The sequence below is a fragment of the Mustela nigripes genome, chromosome X (genome assembly GCF_022355385.1).
Source record: "Mustela nigripes isolate SB6536 chromosome X, MUSNIG.SB6536, whole genome shotgun sequence".
NCBI lineage: Eukaryota > Metazoa > Chordata > Mammalia > Carnivora > Mustelidae > Mustela > Mustela nigripes.
Genome location: NC_081575.1, coordinates 109,663,152 through 109,680,458, shown reverse-complemented (window position 1 = coordinate 109,680,458; position 17,307 = coordinate 109,663,152). Strand labels below are relative to the sequence as shown.

Below are 17,307 nucleotides of genomic sequence, written 5' to 3'. Positions count from 1 at the left end.
ATTCTCCCAAAATAAGAAAAATTGTTGGATGTGTTTTACCTTGATATCACACTTAGAAAACTAAAAACAGAAGAAAATTTCCTTAATCTCATAAAGGATGTCTAACAAAGCCTATAGAAAAAAGCACACTTGATGGAGTAATGTTGAAACCTTTTCTTCTAAGATGGGGAATGAGAGAAAGATGCTGAATAATTCCCATCCCCCAACGTGTCCATAGCCTAATCCCCAGAATCTCTGAATGTTACCTTACTTATATGGCTAAAGGGATTTGCAGATGTAATTAGAACAATGATCTTGACCTAGGGAGACTACCCTGCGTTATCTAGGTGGAATCGATATAATCAGGATGGTCCTTTCAAGAGGGATGTAGGAGGAGTCGGAGTCAGAGGAAAAGGTGATGTGCTGATGGAAGCAAATATTAAACAATACATCCTGAAAACGGAGGAAGGTGCCTCAAGTCAAGGAATATAGGCAGCCTTTAGAAGCCGAAAAGGGGAAGAAAATGGGTCCTCCCATCAGAGTTTCCCAAAGGAACCAGCCCTGCTGACACTTGGACTTGGCCTAGCAAGCAGATTTTGGGCTTCTAATCTCCAGAACTTTAAGAGAATAAATCTGTGTTATTTTAAGCCACTAAGTCTGTAGTAATTTGTTACAGCAGCAGTAGGAAACTAATACAGATGTGTACTGTCAAGATTGTTCAACACTCTATTAGGGATGCTAGCTACTGCAATAAGGCAAGTTAAATAAGATGATAAGAATTAGAAAGGAAGAAATAAAATGTTACTATGTGTAGACAACATAATCGAGTATAAAGAAAACCTAAATAAAGACAAAGAAAAACTCTTAGAATTAATAAGTGAATTTAACAACTTGTAGAACACAGTGTCAATACACAGAAATTGATTGCATTTCCATATATTAGTATATTGGTTAGAATCTGTTGAGGACTCAGAAACCACAGCAATCATTTGAACAGGGAAGTTTAATATAAAGAATTATTAACTAGTTAAAGGTGATTAATTACTAAAATGGCTAAAAGAGAACTCTAAAGGATACAGGATTAGAAATTATAGGGAGCAGCTATTATCTCTAAGGCTAAGAAAGTGTACCCAAGGAAGGAACAAACTTAGAATAGCCCCCTACTCCCTCCAAGGCTAAGATTCAGATCTCATTGGACAGGGAGTGACTGTGGCTCACTAGGTGGGGTGGAAGTTCGCTCAGGTGTCTCATATCAAAGATGATCTATAGCTGGTGGGTCAGGACTGAAGAGGATGGAGCCACCCACTGGGGTGCCAGCAAAACCCTCTTTAGGCTGTGTACCACTGAGTCTCCCACACACTCCTGGCAAGGAAGCCATTCACTCTGGTATTGGTAAAATTGACTAGATAGTGGGTGCCAATGCATTTCCCACACACCTCTGGCAACCATGCTGTGCTATAAAAGCAAGAAGGAAAGCATACCAGAGGTATTTCTTCTGCCAAGTCTTAGAGCATCCTTCCTGTGCCCTCTCTTGACATTATACCAGGTGCCAAAAGAGAAATATTTACAGGGTTCAGTTCCAGTATCACAAAACAGGGCAAAGAAGGGTAGATTTGGAGCTGGGGGGGAATAAACTAATAACAGATAGAGCTAAGAATTAACTTTTAGATAATGAGAATCTTAAAAGATACCATTCACAGCAGATAAGCAAGAATTGAGGAACGAGCCTAATGACTGATGTATGAGATTTCTAAAATATTATTAAAGGAAATTTAAAAGGATTGGAATAAGTGGGTAGATATTACTGTGTTTAAGGGCTGAAGTTATCAAGATATAAATTCTTTTCAAATTGAATTATAGGTTCAATGCACCAAAAGGGCATGTACAAAAATGTTCTTAGCAACACTGTTTGTGATAGCCTCAAACTGGGGATAACCCTGATGCCCACCAACAGTTGAATGGATATATAAATTGTGTGTATTCACACCACGGAATGCCATACACCAATGACAATAAAGATGCTGAAACTGAATAGAAAACATGGCTGACTCTCATGCACTTAGTGTTGAGCAAAAGGAGTCAGACTCCCCCTGAAATATATACCTCGTGATTCCATTTACATATGGATCAAAAAAGACAAGAGGTTAATTATAGTGATAGAAATCAAGATGGCAGCTCTCCTTGGGAAAAGTGGGTGGTGGTAGTAATTGTGAGAGGCCACAAGAGGGCCTTTTGAATATTGACAGTGTTCTTTTTTTTTTTTTTTTTTTTAAACTTTGAGTTTTTGTTTAGGTTCCAATTAGTTAACAAACAGTGTAATATTAGTTTCAGGTGTGCAATATGATGATTCAGTACTTTCACATGTCACCCGGGTCTCTTCCCCTGTTTAACCCCATGCCCCCACCCACCTCCCCTCTGGTGACCATCAGTGTGTTCTCTATAGTTAAAAGTCTATTTCTTGGTTTGCTTCTTTCTTTTTTTTCCCTGTGCTCGTTTGTTTTGTTTCTTAAATTTCACATGAGTGAAATCATACGTATTTGGCGATGTTCTATTTCTTATCCTTGGTGGTGGCTACATAGGAACTCCCTCGTGACAATTCACTGAGCTCTGAATTTATTTCGTGAACTTGTCTGTATGTGTTGAACTTTAATTTTTAAAAAAAGAATATGGCCAACAAACACATGAAAAGATGCTCATCATCACTCATCGTCAGGGAAATGCAGATCAAAACCACAGTGAGCTATTACCTCACACTTTCAGAATGGCTAAAACCAACAATACGAGAAACAACAGGTGTTGGCGAGGATGTGGAGAAACAGGAACCTCCATGCACTATTGGTGGGAATGCAAAATGGTGCAGCCACTATGGAAAATAGTATGGAGGTTCCTCAAAAATTTAAAAATAGAACTACCTTTTAATCTGGCAATCACACTACAGGGTGTTTACCCAAAGAATACAAGAGCACTAATTCAAAGGGATACACACGTCCCTATGTTTATAGCAGCATTATCTACAACAGCCAAGATACAGAAGCAATGCAAGTGTCCATGAATGGATGAATGGATAGAGAGTAGTGGTATATGGACACACAATGGAATATTACTCAGCCATAAAAAAGAAAATCCTGCCCTTTGCAATGACACAGATGGAGCTAGAGAGAATTAAGCTTAGTGAAATAAGTCAGAGAAAGACAAATACCGTATGATTTCACTCATCTGTGGAATTTAAGAAATGAAAGAAGCAAAGGGATAAAATGAGAGAAAGAGAGGCAGATCAAGAAACAGACTTTTCACTCTGGAGAACACACTTCTGGCTACCAGAAGGAAGGTGGTGGGGGAATGGGTGAGACAGGTGATAGGGATGAAGGGGGGCACTGGTCGTGATGAGCACAGGGTGATGAGTGGAAGTGGGGAATTTCTATATTATGCACCAGAGCTACGGTGCCTGTTGGGACAGATCACAGAGGGGAACAGGAGGAACCCAGGCTTCGAAACCCCGGGCCTTCGAAACTTGGTTCTTCCAAGTAAGTTGCATTTCTTTACCAAATTATCAACCAATGATATGGGCTTTGTTGTTATTGTTGTTGTTATTGTTGTTAGGAAAACTTTCTATGGGCCAGTGGGCCTTCTCCATGGAGAACACTTTGGGGCTGAACTTACCATGGAGATCCCTGAGTCCACATCTGGTAACCACAGACAAAAATGGAAATATTAACTACATGTCCACCTTCCAGGATATCCACATTCAGAAACCTGTGAAAGAGGCAAGTGAAACGTAGCTCCAGCTAAAGCCTGTCTGGAGCGATGGGGCGCCTGGGTGGCTCAGTCGAGTTAGGCATCAGATTTTTGCTTTTGGCTCAGGTCATGATCTCACGGATTGTGGGATCCAGCCCCAAGTCAGGCTCTGAGCTCAGAGTGGAGTCTGCTTGGGATCCTCTCTCCCTTTGCCCTCCCCCCCACACACATGTGCTTACTCTCTTAAAAAGAAAAAAGCAAAAACAGACAAATAAAACCTGGCTTGAGCAAAACACCCTTCAGACGACCTATAAGAGGAACTCAGTCCTCTGAAATGTTGGGGATGGTGCGCCTGCATGGCTCAGTTCGTTAAGGGTCCTGGGATCAAGCCTCGCATCAGGCTCTCTGCTCAGTGGGGAGTCTGCCTCTCCCTCTGCCCCTCACCCTGCTCTCATGCTCTCTCTCTGACAAATAAATAAATAAAATCTTTCTTTAAAAAAAGGAAAAAGAAAAGTTGGGGAGTGAGAATCATCTAATGGATGGGTGTGGCAGTCTTGGGAAAGGCCTAAGGATGCTCTCCCAGGTACATTGTGATCTGTTTGTGAAATTTGTGCCTTCTAAGGATAGGCAAGATGGAAAAAGAAGAAAAAGGCTTCTGCAAGCAAATCCATGTCAAATATATGATTCTCTGACATCCATTCTTTCATTCAACTCCCCCTTAAAATACTCAGCAGAGCCCCTGTTAAACTGTAAGGGTATAGACTAGCTGACATGACATTTTATGCCTTAAAGACTTGTAAACTTTAGAATCTCTTATTAAAATGAGAATACCGCAGGAAGAATTACCAGACACCACCCCCCATACTTACTAGTTAACAACCCTTTGGCAATTGGTTATAACACTGGCTGAAAGGGAGCTGATGGGGACTGAGATTGGGGTGATTGTTTGCAGGGGAGATAGCAAAGTAAGAGCAGAGGGAAGAAAAGCAAAGTGCGAGTGGGAGAGTGAAACACCCACACGGAGAAGGCTTTAGGCTTTATCTAAGAGGCAGTAAACCGTGATGGCCAAACCCATAGGCCTTGGCTTTAGGCAGCTGAGAGTCAGATCCCCTTTACCAACTATGTGAACCTTGAGAAACTGAACTTTACCTGTTTTCTAATCTGGAAAATGGGCATAATAATTCTGTTCCCCGGGCCTCTTGTTGAGGACAGAATGAAATGAAAACTCTCATGGAGGGTTTCCCATGGAAAACTCTTCTCATAGAGCCTGCACTCGGTTTTCTCAGTAAATGTTGGCTGCTGTTCCTTGCTTCCTGAATGGCATGGGCCCTGTCCCCTGACCCACGCAGGCTGCACTTGGTTCCGCATACAAGAGCATGGTCTTGTCTTTGATTAATGAGGGCTGGTCCTCCAAGGAAGGCCTGTCATCTCGTTTCTATCTGAATCACATCCTTTGAACTGGTGATAATGTTTTGTGTTTGCTACATTTACTACAATTGACCTGTGTTATTAATTCTATGTGTTTTAACACTTAGAACATCTTTATTTTAGGCTCAGTCTACTCTAATTGAAACTCTGTACAGATACCGCTCTGACCTGCAAATCATCTTCAATGTCATTGACTCTGATCACTCAGGTAAACGAGCATCGATTAGTTCGATAGCAGTAGAAGGCAAAGGCTAATCTGTTTCTCGGAAAGCAGAATTCAGCTTTCATCTGTTGCATTCTTTGCCCAAACTTGAATTAACCTGGGCTAGGGGGATGAATAAACTTATGTTAAATATTATTATTATTATTATTATTATTTAGTTTGTCTAAAAACTGTATTTAAGACCTTACTGTCCCTATAGGCCTCTGCATCTATTGGACAAGAATAGCTCCTTTTATAAGTCACCAGCACAGATGAAAAGATAATTTCCTGGCCATTTAAACATAGTGGTTACTCCAGGCAATAAAAAAAAAAATCAGATACTCCCCAACTGCAGAGATCATTGAATACCAAAGGTCAATAATCAAAATATGAAAGTAAATCATTGTCTATAAAACATGGCAGAGCCATTGTTTACCATTATCTTATTGAGGGCCAGAGTATCTTCTCCCTCTGCTTTGATGTCCCTTTCCCTTAAATAGAGCCCCACAGTCCACAGTCTACCCCCATCCCTTCGGTGTATACTACTTCCAGGTTTGGAATAACCTCAGGACCTTGAGTATAATCTGGACCTGGAAGAATTTCAGGTACGAGAAAGTGACATATTGTGTCTTAAATTGACAGTCTGACTTTTTTATTTCCTTCAGTGTCTCGATGTTTGGGCATGTGAGTGAGCTTCTCATTAGGATTCTTCAATCAGTATAAGTCCCCCCCCCTCCATTAGGTGGGTCTTAAAACCAACACTCACACCTTCTTCTTTATTCCTTTAGGCCTGATTTCCATGGAAGAATTTCGTGCCATGTGGAAACTCTTCAATAGTCACTACAGCATTCACATTGAGGATTTTCAAATTGATGAGCTCGCTGAAAGAATGGACTTAAACAAAGATGGAAGCATTGACTTTAATGAGTTTCTTAAGGCTTTCTATGTAGTGCATAAATTGGAGAAGTTGAACAAATCAGATGGCCAATCTCCTTAGCAAGAACGAGGGCTTTCCCTCCTTGTAAACTCTTGGGCCCAAATTACTGGCGCCATCTTTGCAAAACCCTTGTAATTCATAATCAGTAGTAGAGAAAGGTAGACCCCCCCCCCCCATTCATGCCACAAGCAGATGTATAGTATGGGGTTTGAAGTCCCCATGAAGTGGTAATTGGTAAACTAGGTTAAATGTCAGCTGATAGGATTTGGATCCAGCTGATAGGATTTAGGACTCATACATTGCCAAGTAGAAACTGGGTTTGATCCTAGTGTTGGCCTCTTGGACCAGGAGACCAGAGCAGTTTGGAAACATGTGAAAGGAACCCACAGAGCACCAGAGAAAAGTGCAACATGTGTGAGTGACCGAGGGATGGGAGGAGGCATACCAAACTGTTAATGGAATAAAATATGTCCATCTTTAAACTGAATCTTCTTTGGAGACCATAAACCAGTGATTCTCAATCTTGGGGGAACCACCCTTGAGGGATGGGGCCCATATCGAACTCTTGGGGGAAGCTGTGGGAGTATATTGTTTGAAAAAACCTATTTTTTTTGTCTTGTCTGTTGGAGACACAAGGTGAACACAATTCAGATTGAGCCCTACAGTTAATATCGTTTGCCGCCTTCACGGGGAGATGGGGCTTTGGTTATGCACACGTTGTGCAATTTATTCTACTATCCTGAATGCATATCAAGCATCTAGATTTCTCTCTAAAGGCGAGTATGCATTTCATTTTTTTCTAATTTTGAGAACCTTAAGATCTATCAATATGCCAGGTTAGATATCCACAACTACCTGGTACACACACCAGGAATAATGGATAAAATGTAACAAATATCTTTTTTAAATGCATAGCTGAGCTGGTAAGAAAGTAATAGAAAGCCCTAGTGGGCAATAAAAAAAGAGCATAATTAAAACTGTAGCAGTACTAATGTTGGACAGGATATAGCCTTTGAGGCAGAAATATCATTAGGGATAAAAGGGGTCATTATTGAATGCTAAGAGGAATGATTCACCATGATGATAAAAGAATTATAAACACATAGGCATCCAATAACAGCTTTAAAATTTATAATGCAAAAATTGACGTAATTACTAGGAAAAATTGATAGAGGGAGATTTTTAATACACCTATGTCAGGAATAGACCACTTATATAACAGAACAGTGTATAGATTTTTGGACAACCCAGTTAATCCACTGAATTTTGTGTGTGTGTGTGCGCGCGCGCACGCGTGTGCAGGCACTCTGGAATTAATTTTAGATAATACACATTGTTTTCAAGCACACATGGAACATTTATAAAAATTGACCCTCTACTAGACTTCAACACATATCTCAAATACCAAGCAACCAAAAACAAAGATACTACATTCTCTGATAATAATGTAATTAAATTAGAAACAACATAAGATAGCCATATTAATGAGTGAAAAGGAATACAACTGTAGCTCTACCAGAAATTGCTAAAAATAGTTCCCAAGAATATGATGAGTAACTATTTTTAAAAATAGGTGAATAGACTGTTTCTTAGAGAAAAATGTAATTTACTAAGGCTAACTCTAGAACAAAAGGAGGTTCGGAAGAGACACAACCATTAAAGAATGTGACAGCTTTGCAGTGTGTCAGTTTGGCTAGGCTGAACCGCATTTCTCAGAATGCCTGTTCTCATATGTTTCCGGTTAAAGTGGGTGGCCAGGGAGACTCTTGAGTGATTGGGAAGGCCAAGGGAAGTAGCAGCCATACTGTAGCTCGCACACACTGTTGCTGAGCTGCGGAGTCACTTTGTTGGTGTGAAGTGGCCCACAATTGCTCTGAGTTCCCCTGGATCCTCCGTCAGCTTCTCTGATTCCTGGGCCAGGAGTGTGTCAGCTCCGTGATGAGGCACCCGGGCCAGGTGTGTGTCAGCTCCGTGAGGAGGCACCCGGGCCAGGTGTGTGTCAGCTCCGTGATGAGGCACCCGGGCCAGGTGTGTGTCAGCTCCGTGATGAAGGGCCGTGGCTTCCACAGCACGGCCTCATCACCAACGCCAGAAACGGTAGGAAGGGACTCTGGCTGCGGTCCGTCCTTGTGCGGTGCCGGCTTGTGTGTGTGTGTGGGTTCGAGCCTGTGTTCATCTTCCCCTCCTGACTGAGGACTTCGAGCTCCAACACCAGGTAAGGCGTCTTCCAGAACCTGTTTACCCAGATCCCACTTTTGTGTCAACCCCTTCTGCTGGTTTTATGTATCTATAAAACCCCGACTAATACAGAATTTTGTACTGAGAGTGGTTCCAAGAGAGCAATCTTTTTTTTTTTTTTCTTTTTGAGAGCGAGAGAGAGAGAGAGAGAGAGAGCGAGCAAGCAGGGGGAACGGCAGGCAGAGGGAGAAGCAGGCTCCCCACTGAGCAGGGAGAGCCTGATGTGGGGCTCGATCTCGGAACCCCGGGATCATGACCTGAGCTGAAGGCAGTCGTGCAACCAACTGAGCCACCCAGGCGCCCCAAAAGAACAGAATCTTGATGAGTGCTCTGAATGTGTACTCCCTGGTGTATACAGAGCTTCTGCCCCATTATCTCACGTGAAAATCCACTGATAATCCCAGGATAGTGGTTTCGAGAAACGTCCAATCCCTGGTGGTCAAGAATGAGTCTTTTTGTTGCTTCCTGAGTATCATTTGGTTATCTATTTTGGGGGTCCTTTCTGGAACTCTCATCTTCTTCCTTGGGCTTCTAATCTCTGAAATTAAATGCCTTTGTTGGAAATTTTACCTAAAAATGTAGTTAGGTTTTACTGAAGATTGTTACTGAATGTTGTAAAACTCCCGCTTGAAACATGAGTTATGTTCAGCCACATTTCAATTTGACAAAGTATTTATGTACAATATATAGAGAGTTGTGAAATCTCACTTTTAATTTATATTTATTACAAATGAGATGGAACACATTTTTGTTTGGCAGTCTGTTTTCTTTTAAGAAAATGCTTGTTCTTTTCCTCATTTTTTTCCCCCTTTCCTCATTTTTCTTTTTCTTACTGATTTCTAGGAACTTTAAAGCTCTCCTTGATAACAATCCTTTGCTTATCTGGGGAGCAGATTATCTTCTCCCAGTCTGTGACTTTATTTTTCACTTTCTTTCTAATAGAAGTATATTCTTACAGTTTTATTATAATTTCAGTTAACATACAGTGTTATTAGTTTGGGGTGAACAATATAGTTCGGGTTTTTTTCAGGTTTCCTTCTGACATAGATTTTTACGCAGAAGGTTTTTTTGTTTGTTCATTTTTATTTCATAGTTCTCAACTGCAATCCAGCTAGACTTGGAGGGGAACAAGGAAAATCTGGAATCCGTGGAGTCGCAGCAAGAGCACAGAGATTGTAGGATATTTGGAGCAGCTGGGGGTGAAGGGGTGCCCTCCTGAGCTATAGAAGGAACGGTCTGGTAGTTAAATGCAAGTCAAATTTAGGAGATTTGTGCACAGTCGGCCATGGTGAGCTTCTTGCTGATCTTGCCATTCCCGGACCCAGAGTGTTTCATGGTGTCCACAATGTTCCTGCCCTCGCGCACCTTGCCAAAGACCACGTGCCCGCCCTCCCACCACTGGCTTTGGCAGTGCAGGTGAAAAACCGGGAACCGTTTGTGTTGGGTCCAGCATTTGCTGTGGACAAGATGCCAGAACCTGTGTGCTCCAGAAAGAAATTCTTTTTTTTTTTTTTTTTTTAAAGATTTTTATTTATTTATTTATTTATCAGAGAGAGGGTGGGGAGAGAGTGAGCACAGGCAGACAGAGTGGCAGGCAGAGGCAGAGGGAGAAGCAGGCTCCCTGCCGAGCAAGGAGCCCGATGTGGGACTCGATCTCGGGACGCTGGGATCATGACCTGAGCCGAAGGCAGTTGCTTAACCAACTGAGCCACCCAGGCGTCCCCCCAGAAAGAAATTCTTACCAAATTTCTCCTCCTAGATGGACTGGCCGCCAGTGTCACGATGACCTGTGACGTCACCACCCTGGCACAGAAATTAGGGAATAATCCTGTGAAAGCAGGAACCTTTATAAGCAAATCCTTTCTCCCTAGTGCTCAGAGCACAGACGTTCTCTGCTGTCACTGGAACTTGGTCCGCCGACAGCTCATAGGAGACACAACCCGAGGGCTTGTGGTCCCCGGCAATCTGGAGGAACACAGACGGGTTGACCGATGGCTTGGTGGCGTGGGATGCTCCAGGGCGGCGTCTGCAAGCCCCAGGCAGAAGTTTTAAATGTCAGCTTACCCAGTTTGTCAGTCTTTTTTGTTGTAATTTGTGCTTTTTGCCTCTTGTCTAAAAACAAATATTCTTTCCAACCCTGGAAATACAAAGATACAGTCGTTGCTTATTGTTTGCGGGCTCTGTATTTGCAAATTCCCCTACTCATTGAAGTGTGTGACCCCAAATCCATATTTATGGTGGCCGGGTGCAAGTAGTGAAATTTGGAGTCAAACGTGTACCAGTTGAGGGCAAACAAGGCGATGCTCTGCCTTCTGGTTTGGTTCTACTGTGAATGAGTGTCCTTCACCTGGGCTTAATTTAGGGCCCCATTTGTTTTGTGTTGGTGATTTCAGTGTTTAAGATGATCCTCAAACATAGTGCTGAACGGTTTTCTAGTGTTGTTCCTAAGAGCAAGAAGACCCTGGGATGGGGGGGGGGGGGGCGGGCGGGGGGGGGTGTTGAGATGGAGACGGGAGGCAGGGAAGTGGTTGGGAGAAAACAGGTGTATTAAATAAGCTTCCGGGGCTGGGGGCTGAATGCTGCTGACCCCAGTTAATGAGTCAACTGTACCTATCTAGTGAGGTGTCCTTGAACAGAAACACACATAGAGGAGGTCTGTCATGGGTCACTTGACAAAAATCTTGTGACCAGAGGCTCTCAGGGACCAAACCTTGTATTCCCTGGGAGCAGAGCTTCGGTATTCACAAAACTGTACATTTTAGGATTTCTGTGAAATCTCCTGTTGGATTTTGCTGGGAACTGCCTTAAATTTATAGATTAACCTGGAGAGAATTGACATTTTCACTGTATCGAGTCTCCCTATCCATAAACATGGTGTATTTTTCCCAATTAGTTTAGTTTTCTCTAATGTCTTAATAGTTTTTCATTATCATTACAATCTGTTCAAAAAGATTTATTCTATGATACCTGATGGGTTTTCTCCTATTTTACTTGGTTCAACTCTTCTGGCTCTCTTGTTCGTAGGGTTTAGTTCTTTTAGGATTTGTTTTCTTCCTTTCTACTCTTCATTTTATATGTATGTATTTGATAATCTCTGGCTGTGTCTGTGTTGAGCGTTCCTGGGGGTATGATTCTATGTGCAGACTCTCGATCAGGTTGGATGGGTCCCGCGTGGGCTCTGTCATTTTTTATTGTGAATCCCTCCCTAGCAGGGCTTTTGGGGTTTTTTTCCCTGGGTAAAATCCCATAGTCTCTGGTTGTGGGCGCAACTCTCGAGAGAAGTTTTTTGTTTGCTTCTGCCTTGGGCCATGATAGTATCCCTGCTTGAGAAATAATTCTGTTACTTTTGAGTCTGGCATTTCTGAACTATGTGGGTAGAGTAAAAGCAGCGCGAATTGTGGTCCTGCGGTTTTGAATTCTCAGAAAGCTTTTCTTTTTTTCCCACCCAAAGCCCTGTGTCCTGTGGTCTCTCTTGTTTTTAAATCTTTTCATAAATCAAAGAGCCCTTTGAGGGTCTTGGCTTTATGCGAAGTACTCAGTTCCAATTCCCTACCTCCCAAAGCTTCATTTATTACCCCTGTGTGGGAATTAACACCAAACCCCTGGGTTCTGGAGACAAATACCCATTAGTGCAAGCATTCGCCCCTGTGCTGTCCCACTTCCCTCTTTGTTTCTGGCACCCGGGGATTTGCTTTTATTATTCGTGAGCTTAACTGCACACTTAAAATAATTATGTTACATTTTACCCAGTACTTCTAGGTGATTATGGTAAGAGGATTTTCAAGTTGTCTGAGTCCACCATATTGCTAAAAGCCAATAAATAGATTTTTTTTTTTTAAATCTATTGCTCTTTGTTAATAATTTTGAGCCTTCGTATTTTTACTTAGACAATGATTGATGTTCACAATATGCCACGATGCTGGAATTACACAATATTATCACTTAGTGAGTCTCTGGTAAACTTCAGTAGAACTTTTCTCTCAATAATTCTCTTCTTTATTTTTTTAAAAAAGATTTATTTATTTGACAGAGATCACAAGCAGGCAGAGAGGCAGGCAGAGAGAGGGGGGAAGCAGGCTCCCCGCTGAGCAGAGAGCCTGACTCGGTGCTCCATCCCAGGACCCTGGGATCATGACCTGAGCCGAAGGCAGAGGCCTTAACCCACTGAGCCACCTAGGTGCCCCAATAATTTTCCTCTTTAATGTTTTTAATTTTTTTTACACAAATGGAATATTATCTTTTTTTTAAAGAAACAAGGGCCCCTTTTTTTTCCCTTTATAACATAATCACGGCCTTCATCATCCTTTCTCCCTCACCTAGGGAAGCCACGCAAACCCACAATATGGCCTTCCGTGTTTTTATCCGTCCCACATGAACCTATGCAGACTTCGATCTGTCCTCGTACAAGCATGTGTTTACATACGCAGTAATCCTTAAGGCAGTTTTATTATTGCATACTGTATAAAAACGACATTCTAGTCTACATATTTCTCTGCATTCCTCTTCCCTCAACCAATAAGACCTAATTGAAATCCCTACAAGTTATAATGCCTCTAATTCTTTTACAAACGCACACATCATGAGTGTACTGCTTGGTGAATTTCCACAAGGAGCACACCCATGTAAGCATCCAGATCAAGATCAGAACCTGGGGCGCCTGGGTGGCTCAGTGGGTTAAGCCTCTGCCTTCGCCTCAGGTCATGATCTCAGGGTCCTGGGATCGAGCCCCGTATCCGGCTCTCTGCTCAGCAGGGAGCCTGCTTCCCCCCCGCCCCCCACTTTCTCTCTCTGCCTGCCTCTGCCTACTTGTGATCTCTGTCTGTCAAATAAATAAAATCTTAAAAAGAAAAAAAAAAAAAGAGACAGAACCTGCAGTGTCCCAGAGTTCCCCTCACACCTCCTGCTGTGTTTCTCCCCCTTCCCCCATCCAAGTGTAACAATCACTGTGATTTGTAGCCGCGTCGGTTATTTTTTGGTCTGCTTTGTGTCCATGGAGTCATTCAGTACCTCCTTTTTTGTGCGACCTTGTATTTATGACATTCACAAGGTGGTGGTTTGTAGGTGTCGTCTGTTCATTCTGGTTATTCTCCAACCCCCTGTTGTGTGAATATACCAGAACTTATTTATCCACTCTGCTACTGACAGACTTTGGGGTAATTACGGACCCTGTTACCATGAACCCTTTGGTTCACTGATTTTTCTTTTTAATGGCCGTATAATAATTCCGTGCTATGGAGGACCATCCTTGATTCAGCCAGCCTGCTTTTTTTTTTTTTTAAGATTTTATTTATTTATTTATTTGATAGGGAAAGATCACAGGTAGGCAGAGAGGCAGGCAGAGAGAGAGAGGAGGAAGCAGGCTCCACGCTGAGCAGAGAGCCTGATGTGGGGCTCGATCCCAGGACTCAGATCATGACACGAGCCGAAAGCAGAGGCTTTAACCCACTGAGCCACCCAGGTGCCCCTGCCAGCCTGCTTTTAATAGGAATTGATTTTTGTTTCTAGCTCAATACCCCTAAGGCAAGGCTGCAATAAATATTGAATGTATGTCCCTACAGAGGGGGCCTAATCGATCCCTACTAATGGGACGGACTGCCAGAAATTGAATCTCTGGTTAGTATATTAACTGTCTTTTAAAATTAAGAGCTGAGCTGTTGAGGAGCCTGGGTGGTTCAGTGGGTTAAAGCCTCTGCCTTCGGCTCAGGTCATGATCCCAGGGTCCTGGGATCGAGCCCCGCATCGGGCTCTCTGCTCTGTGGGGAGCCTGCTTCCCCCTCTCTCTTTGCCTGCCTCTCTGTGTACTTGTGATCTCTCTCTCTCTGTCAAATAAACAAATAAAATCTTAAAAAAAAAAAAGGCTGAGCTGTTGTATTGTCTTCCTAAAACTCTGTGGTAATGCCATTTCCATGTGTAATGTATGAAAACTCCCTTCTCCCTCATCTCTACTAGCATTAGGGGTTACAGTTCTGTTTTGTGACTCTGATGGGTATAAAATGATCTCATAAGTTTTTTTTTTTTTAATTAGCATATAATGTATTGTTTCAGAGGTACAGGTCTGTGATTCATCCGTCTTACACAGTTCACAGCACTCACCAGAGTTCTTTAATTGATATTCTCTGCTAGAGATTTTGAGCATCTTTTCATCTGTCTGGACATGCTGTTCTGTGGCTTCTATATTTGGGATTTTTTTTTTTTTTTGCTCATTTTTTTCTTTTGAGCACTTCAACTTATCAGATGGTAAGATATTTTCGTATAATACAGAAATTAACCCTTTGTCATTTGTGTTGGAAATTTTTGTCCACATCTCTTGCTGTTGACTTTGTCATGTTCCCTTCTCTTACAAAAGTTCTTATATTTTATGTAGTAAATATAACCTTATTTGCTTTTTTACTTTTGTAATATGTATTTATTTTTAATTTTTAAATTTTTTTAGTATAGGTGACACCATGTTACATTACTTTTGGTTGTACAATGTAGTGATTCAACAAAGTATAGCCATTGTCTGCCCTGATACATCCTTATAACAATAGCATTGAGTGTGTGCCTTACACTGGGTCTTTAATTCCCCAAACTTACATAACTGGAAGCCTGTGTTTCCCACTCCCCTTCACCCATTTTGCTCAACATGGTCCCACCTCCCCTCTGGCAACAATTACCTTGTTCTCTGTTTGATTCTGTTTTTTGTTTATTCATTTGTCCTTTTGTTAGGATTCCACTTGTAAGTGAAGTCATATGATATTTGTCTCAGTCTGACTTCTTTTTCTTAACAAAGTCCACCCATGTTGTCTCGAATGGCACAATCTCGTCCTCTATGATGGCTACATAATATGCCGTTGGAGGTATGTGTACCCACTCCCCCCCACACACCTTCCTTACCCATCTGTCAGTGGACACTTAGGTTGCTTCCGCATCCTGCTGCGGTAAACACAGGGGGGCATGTGTCTTTTTGAAGTAGTGTTTTTGTTTTCTCTGGGTAAATACCCAGTAGTAGAATTTTGGGAACATAATGGTAGTTCCATTTTTAATTGTTCAAGGAAACCCCATAGTGCTCCCCACAGCGGCTGCACCAGTCTGCCTTCCCACCAACAGTGCATGAGAGTTCCTTTTTCTCCACATCCTCGCCAACACTTGTTCCTTGTGTTTTTGAGTCTAGCTATTCTGAAAGGTGTGTGGTGATCTCTCTCTGAGGTTTTGATATATATATTCCCTGACGATGAGTGATGTCGAGCACCTTTTTGTGGGTCTGTTGGCCATTCGGTTTCCTTCACTGTGTAAAGGTTTTTATTTTGATGTAGTCCCGGTAGTTTATTCTTGCTTTTGTTTTCCTTGCCTCGGGAGGCACGTCCAGAAAAATCTTACTGTGGCCAATGTCCGAGAAATTACTGTCTGTGTTCTCCTATGGTTTCAGGTCTTACATTCAGGTCTTTAATCCGTTTTGAGTCTATGTTTATGTATGGTGTTAAAAAGTGGTCCAGTTTGGGGGCACCTGGGTGGCTCAGTCGGTTAAGCATCTGCATTTGACCCAGGTCATAATCCCAGGGTTATGGGGTCGATCCCTGTATCAGGCTTCCTGCTCAGCATGGGGAGTCTGCTGCTGCTTCTCCCTCAGACTCTCTTCTCCCCTGCTCCCATTTTCACTCTTGCACTCTGTCTCAAATGAGTAAATAAAAAATCTTTAAGAAAAAAAAAAAACGGTCCAGTTTGATTCTTCTACATGTAGCTGTCCAGTTTTCCCAACACCATTTGTTGAAGAGATGGTCTTTCCCCCATTGTATATTCCTGTTTCCTTTGTCATAGATTAGACAAATGAGTGAACATATAACTGTGAGTTTATTTCTGGGCTCTCTATTCTATTCCATTGATCTCCATGTCTTGTTTTGTGCTGGTATCATGTCCTTTTGCTTACTAAGCTTTGTACTATATCTTGAAACCTGAAGTTGTGATACCTCCAGCTTTCTTCTTTCTCAAGATTGCTTTGGCTACTTAGGGTCTTCCACTTCCATGCAAATTTTAGTATTATTTGTTCTAGTTTTGTGAAAAATACTGTTGGCATTTTGATCGAGATTGCATTGACCCTGTAGATGTGGTGATATGGATATTTTAACAATATTAATTCTTCCAATCCACAAGCATGGAATATCTTTCCATTTGTTTCATCTTGAATTTAATTCATTAGTGTTTTATAGTTTTTGGAGTACAGGTCTTTCACCTCTTTGGTTATATTTATTCCTAGGTAGCTATAAATTTCTCAATTTCTTTGTGCTACTTCATTATTGATGTATAGAAATGCTACCAATTTGGGGGTATTAATTTGTATCCTGCAACTTCACTGAATTAATTTATTCTAGTAGTTTTTTGTTGATACATAGGATTGACTATGTATAGTATCATGTCATCTGCAAATAATGACATTTTAACTTCTTACCAATATGGATTCCTTTTGTTTTCTTATCTGACTGCTGTGGCTAGGACTTCTAGTACTATGTTGGATAAAAGTGGTAAAAGTAGACATCCTTGTCTCATTACTGATCTTTGAGGAAAAACTACCAGTGTTTTACAGTTGAGTATGCTATTAACTGTGGGTTTTTCAAATATGGCCTTTATTAATGTTGAGGTATATACCCTCTAACAATACTGTGTTGAGAGGTTTTTTAAATCATGAATGAACATTGAATTTTGTCAAATGCTTTTCCTGCATCTATTGAGATGATCACATGACTTTTATCCTTCACTTGGTCGCTGTAGTGTGTCACATTGATCTATTGAGATGATCACATGACTTTTATCC

General features: G+C 41.7%; 1 protein-coding gene and 1 pseudogene across 1 annotated transcript in view; one reads left to right on the top strand and one right to left on the bottom strand.

Annotated features, from left to right (window-relative positions):
* Positions 1-6,725, top strand: part of PPEF1 (protein phosphatase with EF-hand domain 1) — a 72,055-nt gene extending 65,330 nt beyond the window's left edge. The window contains exons 14-16 of the mRNA XM_059385302.1: positions 3,580-3,743; positions 5,266-5,350; positions 6,133-6,725. Coding sequence (XP_059241285.1) covers positions 3,580-3,743; positions 5,266-5,350; positions 6,133-6,341 — 458 coding nt within the window. The 3' untranslated portion in view covers positions 6,342-6,725. The remainder of the gene's footprint in view (positions 1-3,579; positions 3,744-5,265; positions 5,351-6,132) is intronic.
* Positions 6,726-9,779: 3,054 nt separating this feature from the next.
* On the bottom strand, positions 9,780-12,930 carry LOC132007213 (peptidyl-prolyl cis-trans isomerase A-like; annotated as a pseudogene).
* Positions 12,931-17,307: the final 4,377 nt, after the last annotated feature.